The sequence below is a fragment of the Erythrolamprus reginae genome, chromosome 5 (genome assembly GCF_031021105.1).
Source record: "Erythrolamprus reginae isolate rEryReg1 chromosome 5, rEryReg1.hap1, whole genome shotgun sequence".
Taxonomy (NCBI): Eukaryota; Metazoa; Chordata; class Lepidosauria; order Squamata; family Dipsadidae; genus Erythrolamprus; species Erythrolamprus reginae.
In genome coordinates, this window is record NC_091954.1 from 99,593,822 (window position 1) to 99,608,150 (window position 14,329).

The following is a 14,329-nucleotide window of genomic DNA, read 5'->3' on the forward strand; positions in this document are numbered from 1 at the left end:
CAATAGGAGACTTCAGAAACCAAAAAATCCTTACAAATGGATTTACCTGTAAATGGGATCCATAAAGAAAGGTGTAGGTCTTGCATGTTGTAAGGAAATATCAGAGGATTTCCTTGATTCAAGATCGTGGTCTCCTTTCTTTCCTCCAAAAATGTGGTTCTTTCGAGGCTCGGTCTGTTTTGTGCCAGTGGCTCGACTTCTGGTGCCCATGCTCAAGTCCAGAGGTTGGTCCTGGCTGGTCACTGATGAAACTGATGTTTTTGAAGTTACAGGAGTAAGTGGTTTCTCTTCCTTACGTTTAGTGGTAAGGTCAAAGGGAGACTCGGAGGTTCCCTTTAAAGTCTTCTTCCCTTCTCCCGGAGACTGGGGCTCCATTTTCAAAGGTAACGATCTCAAGTCTCTATCAGGAAATGGGTACATTGATTGAGAGAATGCTGGAAAAAATGGGAGGGGAAACATGGAAGGGTAAGGTAAGGCTCCGACTTTTTTGTCCTGCAGCCCAACAAGTCCTGTCGAACCAAAGTATTTTTCAGCAATAGAGGCAATGGCTTTTATAGAATCATTCACAGCTCCTGACACCGCAGTTTGTTCCTCTAAAGTTGGTGAGAAGGTGGAATGATTGCTGTATTCTTTCTTATTATTTACGGAAGCCAAACTCTGCAGAGAGTTTACTTTGTCTTTGAACAGTTTACCATTTTCTTTACATTTCTCTTTATCGCTTTCAAGGTCACTTTCGAGATCAGAGCCAGAGGTGGTCTCCAGGTCACTCCCACTGGGAGTACTGACATCATCAAGGTCACTACTCTCTGACTGGTCACTGATCTTTTCATGTGGCCTCTCTTCAGAGGACCTCTCTGCTTGAAGCTCCAGTGGCTTATTTTCACTTAGGTTAGATGGGTGCTTATTTAGTGCCTTCAGAATCTCCTGGGTAGCTGGCAGTGCCTGAGGATGTGTCATGAGGGGACTTTGATTTTTGATTGTTTGATCTGTGCTTGGAAGTCCTTTAACGGGAGAACTAGCAGGTATCAAAGGTGGCCTGTGATACAAGCCTGAAGGAAACAGGCCAGGGAAGCTAAAAGAAAATCCAGGAGCTGTTGGAAAGGTAAGACCAGCAGGATGTCTATTGGCGCCAAAATAGTCAGAAAGGCCTGGATTTGCATGAGTCATATTAACCATGGAAGATTTATCCATAGCTGGGGTTCCAGGAAGTGATATGCCTTGGCCAAAAAATCCTCCTGCAGCAAAATGGTTCTTGCCCTCACAAAACCTCCTGTGCTTATTTAAGGAAGACGTAGTGCTGAACATTTGTCCACAGTCTTTGCACTTGATTTGGGTTCTGCAATCAGCATGCATACGCTTATGACGGCAAAGGTTTGAAAACTGAGTATAGGATTTATGGCAGACCTCACCTGTGTATAAACAACAACAACAACAACATATCTCAGGATTGATGGCAATTTTACTCTTTCCCTTCACCCAGACATTTTTAATCCCATCCCTCTGCTTTTAGCTCAGCATCTGAAAAAGGTTTTATGCTTCCAGAGGTCTCTACACTCAATCCTGCACTTCCTTATTCAGAACTAAAACCAGTTATGGAATTTATTACCTACATGCATGGGCAGCTATTGTAGTATTTGGGCTGTAGTTTTAGAGAGTTGTAATACCACTAAGATCAAACATATATAAGGCTGTGCAATTAGCAGTGCTCGGTAGATGAATCTAAGAGCAGATAACCTATCAAAACTAGTCCCAAACTCCAAAAAGAAAGAATATGGTTAGGGCAAATACAGTGAAAAGCATAATAAAACATCAACTCCAATAAAGAAATTATATTTGCAGCTATTGATTTGCAGAAAAAACTCTGCATATAGTAACCTGGTGCTATCTGATTATGGCATATTTATATATATATTGTAACATATTGTTTATAATTCAAGAGGTTGGTAAATTGACAAGTACATTGAGCCTTGCATGATCACCAAGTCTTGAACAAGACATAGTTGCAGAACAAGATTTTATTTTTATCCATGATTGCAGGTTGCATGAGTGGCTCTATTATTTGACCCATTAATCTGCATATGCAACAAAGCTGTTTTACCTATGATGCATAATTCTCTTATTTGTTCCATTCATTTGCATATGTAATAAATCTGATTTTTATCCATGAAAATAGGCATTGTTCTGCCATCTTCCCACCAATATATATAATTCCTATACCACTGCTTTAGTTATCTGATATAAGCACTATTTTACATGATGAAGAAATATATATTAATGCACATTATAACATTACAGGATTTGCTGTGCTCATGTACTAAAACTAACTTTTAGAACACCGGGAAACACGGTGAGTAATCCTGAAACTTGGAGCTGGCTTCAAAATCTGTTTTAAACAATGCCAGCAAGATTTCACAGGATATTGTAACATGAAATTACATTGTTCAGGGTGCTAGCGATTCCACTTCTATCCCAAATCTGGCATGGTACCCTGGTGCATGGGTGGCAGCAGTGTGACCAAATGCAAACAAGGAAGATATTTAGAAAGGACCTTTCACCTCATCTAGCATTAAACCAACTACAATGCAGATCAGTAGAGAATTTTTAGGAATAAAGGAACAGGAACTTTGTCTTGTGAGTTGTAATTCTCCAGAGAGTAATGAAGAATAGCAATAGCATTGGCACTTAGACTTATATGCCATTCCACTGCTTTATGGCATTTTCTGGGCAGTTTCCAATCTCAGCATATTTTCCCCAACAACCTGGGTCTACATTTTACTGATCTTGGAAGGATAGAAGGCTGAGTCCACCTTGAACCTCATCAGGACTGAATCCTTGACTGTGGACAGATTTTTTTTTTAAGCATATGCCTTAGGTTAGCCAGGGGTCACTAAAGTGCCTGGCTTCCTCTGTGAAAGGAATTTTTTTCAGGCAATGTTATTTTTACCCATGGGATGCCTGAATGCCACTAGGCATTTTGGGATGGCTCCTTTCTTGTTCCGACGCGGTTTATTCGCCCATAGGAATCGAGCTGCCAACCTCAGCAGGGCGCAGGCCCAGTGTCTTACCATGTGAGCTACCACAACCCCAAATTCTGCGGGCAGAAATTGCCTGCAATACCGCATTCTAACCACTGCACAAACAGGCTTGAGCTAGAAAGCAAAGAAATTCAGGTTTGTTTGTTTGTTTGTTTGATTGATTGATTGGATTTGTATGCCGCCCCTCTCCGCAGACTCGGGGCGGCTAACAACAGTAATAAAACAGTATATCACAATAATCCAATACTAAAAACAGTTAAAAATCCATTATATAAAAACCAATCATACATACAGACATACCATGCATAAAATTGTAAAAGCCTAGGGGGAAAGTGTATCTCAGTTCCCCCATGCCTGGCGGCAGAGGTGGGTTTTAAGCAGTTTACGAAAGGAGCGTGGGGGCAATTCTAATCTGTGGGGGGGTTGGTTCCAGAGGGCCGGGGCCGCCACAGAGAAGGCACTTCCTGGTTGCAATGTCATGCCTACTTACACAGGAGTAAGCCTCTCACTACTCAATGAGTGGCACTTTTTACTCAATGAGTGGCGCATTTTAGGCTTGTGCTGTCGCCATCTCAGCCTCAGAAGCTGGGAGAATTATTTTCCTTTGATATTAAAATCCAACAACTTCCAGCAAAGAAGAACTGGGCAGAGTAAATTTTTATCAAACTGTCTACATTAGAGGCTCAGTCTTGCCCTTCACACATCAAAGCCACATAACAATGCACATTGTGCATTCCAAGACGCTCTTAACAATTATTTTTGTGGTTTCAGTCAGACTGACATAATTTACAATGGCTCTATTTTAAGCCTGCAAAGGAAACTGAATTGAATGTATCTCATCCTGAACTCTTGGTTCCCATGAACTATAATCACGTCCTCTCACTTCCACTCACCATCAATGCAGATACTAACCTTCCTGCTCTTATAATGCTTACCCTTGAGAACCTGCCTGCTTGTTGTCTGTCTTAAATGTTTATCCGTACAGCTATCTGTTCCCATCATAACAAGAAAGTTATCTATTGTTTGCATGAGAAACTCCCGATTCCACCTGTCTGGATCAGATGGGCTGCCTTGGCAATCCACTACAGACAACAACCACAGCAACACATTGGCTGTAGGCCAACAAAAATGTACAATTCAGGAAAAATGCTATTCCGATTTGTCAGGCCAGTGTTCCTGTATTATATCTTTCATTCATGAGAAATGCACTAATTAAAAGAATGCTTTCTTAAATCTTATTTGCATGCAAGATTGTGAAACAAGGAGACATGTTTCTTTTACTCTGGAGGGGACAAACCCATCATGGCAAAAATTCTGGGATTTATCTTAAATTAAATTTGTTGGATCAGTGAGTTTACATTGATTGCTTTGGAAACCTAGTGCCCAGTATACTTTACACAAATGGCCTTCCATTAGGAACAGTAACCTGAACTGTCAATTCAAGATTGCAATTGCTTTTTATGGTACTAATTCAGGCATATAAATAAACACATTTGTCTAAAGGCACTTACACTACTGAAATTAGGTAGATCTCAGTCAGGGTTATTTGTGCACAGGATTCCCACTATATCCTGATTTCCTTGCTTATTAGCTTTCTTATTTAAAGAGCCAGTGCTAATTTACATACAAAAATCATTAACAGCATGTAAATATGTAATTGCCTTTATACCCAACAATGGGGGATAAACCTAGAACTAACTCTAGCAATGTTAACTTGTTCCAGTAAATAGTCCTAACAACTTCCACAGGAAGAGAAAATCAATTAGTAAAACAAGCATTGCTACATTTATGGTCTTAAAGTCAGTTGCCCAATTAGCAGCTCACTGATGTGAGAGGAGAAGAATTGGGCCTTTTAAAGCTTCCACCAGTAATCTCCAATTGTTCCATTATAAGCAATGAAGGAAGCTTCTGATAATTTTGGTTTTCTACTAGTGAAAGAAAAAGGATGGGAGAATTAGTGTGCAATACTGCTTTTGTTGCTTATCATTCATGTTTTTGTCACCTTGCATTTGAACTACTGCAATGGGGCTGCCCTTGAAGACTATTCAGACGCTGTAGTTGAAATCTACAGGGTGGTGCTCGAGCAGGGGGTTGGACTAGATGACCTGCAAGGTCCCTTCCAACTCTAATAATAAATAAGATAAATAAAAATAAATCCAGAATCCAGCAACGCAGGGAGTTATGGGCATGCCTTGGTGCAGAACTCATATAACAGTTCTGCACTGGTTAGCAGTAGTGCCGACTATGTCCTAAAAGACCTTCATGGCCTTGTTATTTAGATTAGATTAGATTAGATTTATTGGATTTATATGCCGCCCCTCTCCGCAGACTCGGGGCAGCTCACAACAATGGTGAAGAACAATACATAGTAACAAATCTAATATTTAAAAATCTAGGTTACAGTTTTAGATGAAAAGTCAAAAAAAGAAATCCCAATATATAAAAAACAACACACAATCGAATCATACATAAAAACTACATAGGCAAGGGGGAGATGTTTCAATTCCCCCATGCCTGACGGCAGAGGTGGGTTTTTAGAAGTTTATGAAAGGCAAGGAGGGTGGTGGCAATCCTGATCTCTGGAGGGAGCTGGTTCCAGAGGGTTGGAGCCACCACAGAGAAGGCTCTTCCCCTGGGCCAGACGACATTGTTTAGTCGACGGGACCCGGAGGAGGCCAACTCTGTGGGACCTAACCGGTCGCTGGGATTCGGGGGGCAGAAGGTGGTTCCGCAAGTATCCTGGTCCGATGCCATATATGTCTCGAGAGCCATATAAAATCTGATACTGTTTGTCTATCAATTAAATAATGCCATCTGATGGTACGCAGAAAATGTGGGGAGTTGGGTCATAATAATTGACTGCTGGAATGAATTGCCCACCCCCAAAGGTTTATATAATATGACCCCCACTTGGATATTATTCAGATGAATCATAAAGACCCAGCCTTTGACTGTTGTGGATATCAACTTCTTTCCAGGTTGTCTGACTTGTGAGTTGATGATGGTTTTATCCAGCTGCATTTTGCAATTATGCAATTGTTTCATTTTAAATTTTACACACTGTATACCATTCATGGTCATAATGGAACTGAGCAACTTTTATAAATAAAGTAATAACATGCCCAACCAGCACCTAAATGCTCACAAATGTATGTGGTTTATCTAAGAAAGCCAGGCATTTCTTTTTGTATGTTAAGCAACAGATACATTGGAGTGGGACAGCAAAAAAGAGTAGGATGAAGAAGTTGCTATATGAGCTCATTCTTACCCTACCTGGGTGTTCTCTTAATAAAATTCTCCACAATGCTTGCACAGATTATAAAATTCTGGAAGGAGAAATCCACATATCCACAAGGTTGGTTGCTTCTTTGCTTACTTTGTATTTTAGCCATTTCTTCTCTAACAATTGTCCCAACCCATACTTTGCTACATTTATTGTCTATCATTAAATGCGACAGCCTGATATACAATTTATTTATATCAATGAAAGCAAAGACGCTTAGAAAGACCTAAAGCTCAGAACAAAGCCCAGAAATTAGTTTTAGGGGGGGAAAACCTAGGGCGCCACAGACTGACAACTTCTACAAAACCATTAAGAATTTCTTAAATGACTCAGACCATACGTCATAGAAGTTTACAAAGTAATAGTAATTCTTCTTTCTTTACCCTACTCTAGTAACCATACTGTTTAAAAAGAAAAAAGGTACACTGCTCAAAAAAAATAAAGGGAACACTCAAATAACACATCCTAGATCAGAATGAATGAAATATTCTCATTGAATACTTTGTTCTGTCCAAAGTTGAATGTGCTGACAACAAAATTAAATTGATGGTCAATCAGTGTTGCTTCCTAAGTGGACAGTTTGAATTCACAGAAGTTTGATTTACTTGGAGTTATATTCTGTTGTTTAAATGTTCCCTTTATTTTTTTGAGCAGTATATATAAGATAATATAAATCTAAACTCCCTCAAATCAAAGAAAGATTTGATGTGGTCATGTTTCAATTGGGAGTTATATAGGATGGAAATGTCTCAAAGATTTGGGGAGGGAAAATAAGGATAAAATGATAGATGTAATGAATTAGCTCCTTTTCCAGATTAGTGCATAAATTCTAGTACATAAATCCCTACTACATTCTATTTTTGCCCTTATGAGATTATTATAATCCATTAATATCAATGGGATGTTTTGATTTGCTTCATATTCTAAATCTGGATCCATTTAGTTCAAAGCATAACTTTACAACTAAAGCCATGAACTAATTCCTATGTTAAATCTATAATTTTATATTTTTTCCTGAATAAACTTCTCTATTCTCTTTGCCTGGCTTTAGCTTTAATGTCCAAGTGAGTTTATCATTATTATTTTTTTAAATTATCTCAATTCCACAATTCTTTTACCATTATCTTTTCCTTTCCATCCATTCAATAAGATTTAAACTGTCTTAGGAGTAAGAACTCAGTGCAAGGTGAAATTTGCATATTTTCTCTTTATTACACAAATGAACACTAAGTGTTGTTTTTAAGGTGTTCCAGTGTATTCCACCATGTGGTTTCTATTTGAGGGAGCTGCAGAGTTTTTGAACATAGGCGGTGTGTAATTGTATTGGTGAACTGGTGCTGGGGAGCTTTGCTTCCAAGTCAGGCTAGGATATAGTAATGAGAGACAGTTGCCATAAACAGACAGAATAGCAAGGCGTACTGTGTGGCCTTTTTCTTAGGAATTAGATATCTCTATTTGAGGTGACCCTGCACCCTGGCCACAAATGCTCAGAAAATCCTGTCCTGACATGCAATCTTTAAATTCTTTTGTTCTGTAATTACATAGCAATTATTCATAATTGTACTGAGCAGTTTCTTTTCCCCTGTCCATCATCCTCTGCATTTGATAAATCACAGCCACTCTTTTTGTTACATCAGTAGTGGCAAAGGACACATTATTGAAGGTTAAAAAAAGAAAAGGGGGGGGGGGGGAAGGAAGAAGTCTTTTCCAAGTGATTTAATTTGAAAAGCTTTTCTTTTCTTTTAAAAAATACAATTGGAACTGCAGGGTATAGGTGCCCCCTATACGGCTGGAAGCCATTGTTTCACCTAATTATTTTATTTTTACTAATATTAAAAAGACAACCCCATGATCTCAGGCAAGGCAACACAAATCTTTAAGCAGCAGTCATAACTGGCTCCAGTTAATTACGTTTTTTGCTAGCTTAAATAAACCCGGCAGAAATAAATAAAAAAGGAACCATTTCAGGAGCAGACCAAAAACCTCAGAGGGATTCTTTTAAGCCATTAAAAATCATGTTGATATATTATTGAGACTTAAGGCTCACATAGATTTGTTCAACTGCTCCCTTGATGAATATATGGTGTATGTTCTCGTATACTAAAGAAGCGAATTCATGAGCTTCAGGAAGCTGAATGTTGGCTCTCAAGAGTTTGAACCTCAAGTCCCCATGGGTTGATCTGAAATTGCAAGTTGGCTTCTCTCTCATTTAAAAACCAGCTTCCTGTTTGACCCTATACCTTTACACAGACCGCTTTTGCATTTTCTGGCCCATCCGCACAATGTAGCCAGCCTCAAATTTTGTTAACTGAGCCTGGCTCGGAGTTTGAAAGATCTGGACATTAAGTAAAAACCACAGCATGCTGTTCAATTTGATGATGGAACAAAAGGAGCCAAGGCAGGGATTAGTAAGGATTCACATGATTGAAAAACCAACTTAAACTTCCCCATAGTGAGATACATAAAATTCTAGAAATACGTTTGAGTCACTTTCTTCCACATTGGATGGATCTGGGAAATTTCTCTTGATAAGTTACCGCAAAACATTTTGCAATTTTCTTTTTCTTACTAATAAAACAACCCCAAACTTGTAAGCCAATCAAACTTTTGTTACTGCTTCTTGTCAAGTCTGAATATTTTACTCCACTGACATTCTAGCAATATGTAATATTTGTACAGCTCTACTGGCTCGGGAATTCTGGGAATTGAAGTCCAGATACATTAAAGTCACCGAGGTTGGAAAAACAACACTGGCCTAAAAAACTAACCTGAGTCAGGGTTGTCAAAGTCGCATCAGAGTTGTGTTTGACTTCAGGTTGGGGGAGGGGGGCCGGTCACAGAGGGCATGGCCAGCTCAATGTCACTCATGTCAGAGATGCCTGTGGTGGTCCAAGAGTTCTGCCAGCAAAAACATAACCCGGGAGGGTCATGTATCTGACTTCCAGCGACTGGAAATGGTAAAACTTCAGTTTCCCACACTTCACTTGGCTCTTCCTTTCTTGAGAGCCATATTTCTAGTTCTCAATATTGTTGCTAGCAACTTCCATCTCTCACTTTCTTTAAATTATCTCTTTAGTTCTGGTTTCCCAATAGCAGGAGATTCTTCAATATTCAAAGCCTTCCATTTGTTTACTTTATTTTTAGATCTCTACCCTTCATAAGGCCACAACAATTCAAAAACCACAACTGTCCAAAACAATAAAGAACAAATTCCCGGTATAAAAAAGCATTATTGTTAAAAATTAACACCATCAAGTGTGAGAATATCATACTACCAAATATCATACTACCATAATACCAAAGACATACTGAGCACCCAGACTTAACTTCTAAAAATATATGGCTCAAAAAAATAAAGGAAACGCTCAAATAACACATCCTAGATCTGAATGAATGAAATATTCTTATTGAATACTTTGTTCTGTACAAATCTGAATGTGCAGAACAGCATGTGAAATTGATTGTCAATCAGTGTTGCTTCCTAAGTGGACGGTTTGATTTCACAGAAGTTTGATTTACTTGGAGTTATATTGTGTTGTTTAAGTGTTCCCTTTATTATTATTTTTTGAACAGTGTATATCCTTTTGATGCAATCTCTTTTCATCTCTATCCTTTTCTTTAAAGCATGGTGGACGGTCTTCTGATCCCTAAAAGCTCCTCAGATCATAACATTCTGAACACAAAAGTTCAGAACTAAGGTCCAAGCTTGAAAATATCCATGTCACATTTAAAAAATCCTTCAAAGTCCAACCTAAACCAGACCACCTAATTGTGGCATCTGACCCAAGCTAGTTACTGACCTTCCCCATAACAACAATGTTAAGTGTGGTTGCTTCACTCATTTTCTGATTCCTTTTTCTTTACGCAATGATGCAAACTTACATTATTTAAAGCTACTCTGAACTCAGATGTTTTTCTCAGCTGTTAAATACTTTGCTTAGGAAGAATACTGCCATCAACATTTAGAAGTGACATGATGTTTAGAACGGTCCATTTTCAACAGAAACAATATGTTGATACCATTGGTAGTCCTCAAGTTATGATTTTACTCAAGACCAGAATTTCCTTTGTAAATTAGGATGTTTGTAATGTAACTCATCATGTAACTGAGCCCAATGTTGCAACAATTTTTTACCATGCTTGTTAAGTAGATCAAGCTTTTCTAATTGATGGGTTTTGTGGGAACCTGGCTGGGAAGGTTGCAAACCATGATTGATGGATGCTGTAATTGTTTGATATAAATGGGAGCCAGTTGCCAAGCATCCAAATTGTGGTCACATGACTGCAGGTATAGTTTAACATTCATAAGTGTGAAGTCAGGTCATAACTCACTTTTTCTGAGGCCACTGTAATTATAAATGCTTGCTAAATTATGGTTGTAATTTGAAGACTAAGTATGCACTGTAAACTGAAAACATTCCATCTCCTTATTTTCTGTGTTTCCTCCTTGTCAGAAATGATAGAAGGAACCTAGACCATCTTACGGGCGTTTCCAAACTGGCCACTTCTAGATGCTTTGGGTTCCAGCTTCAGGAATATCTACCTGGGCTAGAAGATGCTAGAATTATAGCTAGAATTTCCATCCAACTCTAGACAATGACCAGCCTGAGGCTGAGGGAGGAGTCAAATGCATCTCAGTCTCGAGTCCCTTCATGCCCACAAGAGATCTAAGTCCAGCCAACCTTGAATTTGTTGACTCTCAACTAGCACCAATTTACTTTTATCATTAGGAGCTCAGATTCTTCTAGAGAACATTAGCATACAATGAATATACAAAGATTTGAACACCTGATTTCCTGCGCCTGGAACAACATATTTAAGGGTTCCAGCTTCATGGCACTAAAAGTCGTATGGTCCACTATATCAGTGATTTTCAACCTTTTTTGAGCCGCGGCACATTTTTTACATTTACAAAACCCCGGGGCACATTGAGCAGGGGGGGGGGGGCTAAAAAAAGTTTGGAGAAAAAAATTCTCTCTCTCTCCCTTCCTTCCTCTTTCTTTCTCTCCATCCCTCTTTCTTTCTCTTCCTTCCTTCCTCTCTTTTTTGCTCTCTTTCTCTCCCTCCTTTCCTACCTCTGTCTTTTTCTCTCTCTCCTTCCCTCCCTCTCTTTCTCTCTCTCTCTTTCTTTCTTTCTCTCTCTTGCTCTCTCTCTCTTGCTCTGTCTCTTGCTTTCTTTCTCTTGTTCTTTCTCGCTCACTCACTCTTTCTCTCTCTTGCTTTCTTTCTCTCTCTTGCTTTCTCTTTTTTTCTCTCTCTCTTGCTTTCTTTCTCTCTCTGAGCTTCGCGGCACACCTGACCATGTCTCGCGGCACACTAGTGTGCCACGGCACACTGGTTGAAAAACACTGCACTATATCATCATGACATTGCACACATGGCGACAACTATCTTCTCCCTTCAGTCACCCAGTTGTTCCAAATTTGAGCATAATTTCCCTTACTCTCTTATCAACTGATATTACAGTGTTCCCTCGATTTTCATGGGGGATGCGTTCTGAGACCGCCGCGAAGTAGAGATGCGGAAGCAAATACACCATTTTTGTCTATGAACAGTATCACAAGCCTTCCCTTAACACTTTAAACTCCTAAATTACCATTTCCCATTCCCTTAACCACCATTTCCTCACCATTATTACTGGTACTCACCATTGAATAAGACACTTAGTGATCCTGATATTTATAAACATAATTATTTATTAACAATAATTTTTTTAAAAAATTTATTTGCAAAAATTATTAGTTTGGCGATGACGTATGACGTCATCGGGCGGGAAAAACCGTGGTATAGAAAAAAACCCGCGAAGTGTTTTTTAATTAATATTTTTTTAAAAAAACCATGTATAGGCCATTCGCGAAGTTCGAACCCGTGAAAATCAAGGGAACACTGTATATATTTCTCTGTTGTGGCTAGCAAAGCCAACCTATTACACGACAAACATTTCTAAGTTCTTACGTTTTAGAAGCCAGATCTAGCAGTCTTTATCCATTGTTTTTTCCTTCTTCAGACTATTCATCTCTTGGTTTAGCCAGCCTCAACATCAACCTCCGCAAAGTGTAGCACCATAAGGCAAGGATGGGGAGCTTGAGGTCTTCCAAAAGTTTTGAGAGACCATTCACAGCCTATCTAACTTTGGCCATGCTAGCTGGAATGGTTGAAAACTGTAATTTGTCCCAACAGTTGCCTCCTTTTCATTTACATGTTTTCATTTAATAAAAAGTGCTGTGTGATTTGTTTTGTTTTTTAAATTGACGTATGCAAATGTAGAAGAAAAAAAATAAAATGGAAGCTCTTAAATGGTAAGGATTTTACATCGCCCTTTTATATCTCAATGAAAAGCTCTAACTTGAGGAAGATTTACTTTTTCTTTAGGAAAAGATGGCCAGAGGTTCTTTCAGTTTATTGTGAAATTAGTAATAGCCTGGAGCAAGTCCAGGGTTTTCAGTGGTTTGCTAAAGAGAAACTCACTTGGTGGAATCTTCTAACACTTTATTAGTCACATCCACCAGTAGCTCTCCTCTTCTTCCTGGAGCTACATTAAGAACAATAAATAAACTTACAAAAGGTTCAAAGCACAATTAAACTTCGATCCAGGGAATGGTGCCAGGGCACACAATATAGAAAGAGGTTATAGAAGTATTTCCAAAATTGCCCCGAAGAATTTCAGATACTAAGAAGCTTCTGAACAGAGAAGTGCAAAAGAAACCTCTCTTCTATAAATGAGGACCACTAAAAATACCCTGTGGTGAATTATCAACCCTCCTCCCTTCCCCATCTATAACACAAAATGTAGCTCTCACTGGCAGCTTCTCCTCACCCTGTGTTTTCCAGATGTCAACTGGGAATTTTGCAAGTGTGTGACTAGCACAACTGGACAGCGGCAAGTTGGAAAAAGCAGAGACACTTATTCCATTGTGGGTAGGTGTTGTACTCTCTGGGGTAGATTGTTTTCATGCACATGTTTTGGTGCACTGGTTAGAAACATAAACATAGAAGACTGACGGCAGAAAAAGACCTCATGGTCCATCTAGTCTGCCCTTATACTATTTCCTGTATTTTATCTTACAATGGATCTATGTTTATCCATGGTTATGTTGTCTAGTTTGGTAAATTAAGTGTCTTCAAGAAAAGCCCAGCCCAGAATGGATTACAAAGAGCCTACAGTTCAACTCTATGCTACAAATCTTCTCTTCTATTGGTACAGAGGTGGGCTGCACGTTTACAAGTGGTTCGCTGGTTGCATGCATGCGTATGCGCTAGCTTCACTCCCACATGCCCCCTTGAGACTGAAATGTAGCTCAAACATGCTGCTATTCAATTCAGGCAACTCCAGTGAGTACAGCAGGGGTAGGGCAGAACTCAGCTGGGCAACGTGGGCTGGGGAAATGAGCCAGAAAGTTAGTTATATAAGGAAAGATAGTGGAAGATTAGGACTGCCCCCACCCTCCTTGCCTTTCGCAAACTCTTAAAAACCCTTTGTTGCCAGGCATGGGGAAATTGATTCCCCTTGGCTGCTCCGTTTTATGTATGGTTTGTTTGGGTTGTATGATTGTTTTTAATTAAGGGTTTTAAAACTGTTTTTGCCTTTAACATTGGATTTGTATTTTGTATTACTATTGTGAGCCGCTCCGAGTCTTCGTAGAGGGGCAGCATACTATTATTATTATTATTATTATTATTATTATTATTATTATTATTATTATTATTATTAAAGATGGGCGGGCCCAGCTGATTATGACACCTGAGAGTTTGCCCGAATCCAAGCTATCATGCAGTAGCTCACCTCTGTATTGATACACCTATTCTAGGTACAGTAGCTGCACTGAATAGAGGCATTAAGTAAGGAGTATGCATGTACTCAATGATAAGGAGAGATAAGAGTATTAACCTCAAGTCTACTAATTTGAAGTTTGCTTCATTCATTCATTCATTCATTCATTCATTCATTCATTCATTCTTTCTTTCTTTCTTTCTTTCTTTCATTGGATTTATATCCCCTGCCTAAGTTATT

General features: G+C 39.0%; 1 protein-coding gene across 17 annotated transcripts in view; it reads right to left on the reverse strand.

Annotated features, from left to right (window-relative positions):
• The window catches only part of MECOM (MDS1 and EVI1 complex locus), a 732,881-nt gene that overhangs the window by 33,866 nt on the left and 684,686 nt on the right, over nucleotides 1-14,329 (reverse strand). For 13 of the 17 annotated variants that reach the window (XM_070753587.1, XM_070753584.1, XM_070753585.1 and 10 more), the window contains one exon: nucleotides 47-1,409. In XM_070753587.1, coding sequence (XP_070609688.1) covers nucleotides 47-1,409 — 1,363 coding nt within the window. The remainder of the gene's footprint in view (nucleotides 1-46; nucleotides 1,410-14,329) is intronic. The other 4 variants (XM_070753599.1, XM_070753600.1, XM_070753598.1 and 1 more) reach the window with 1 other exon arrangement.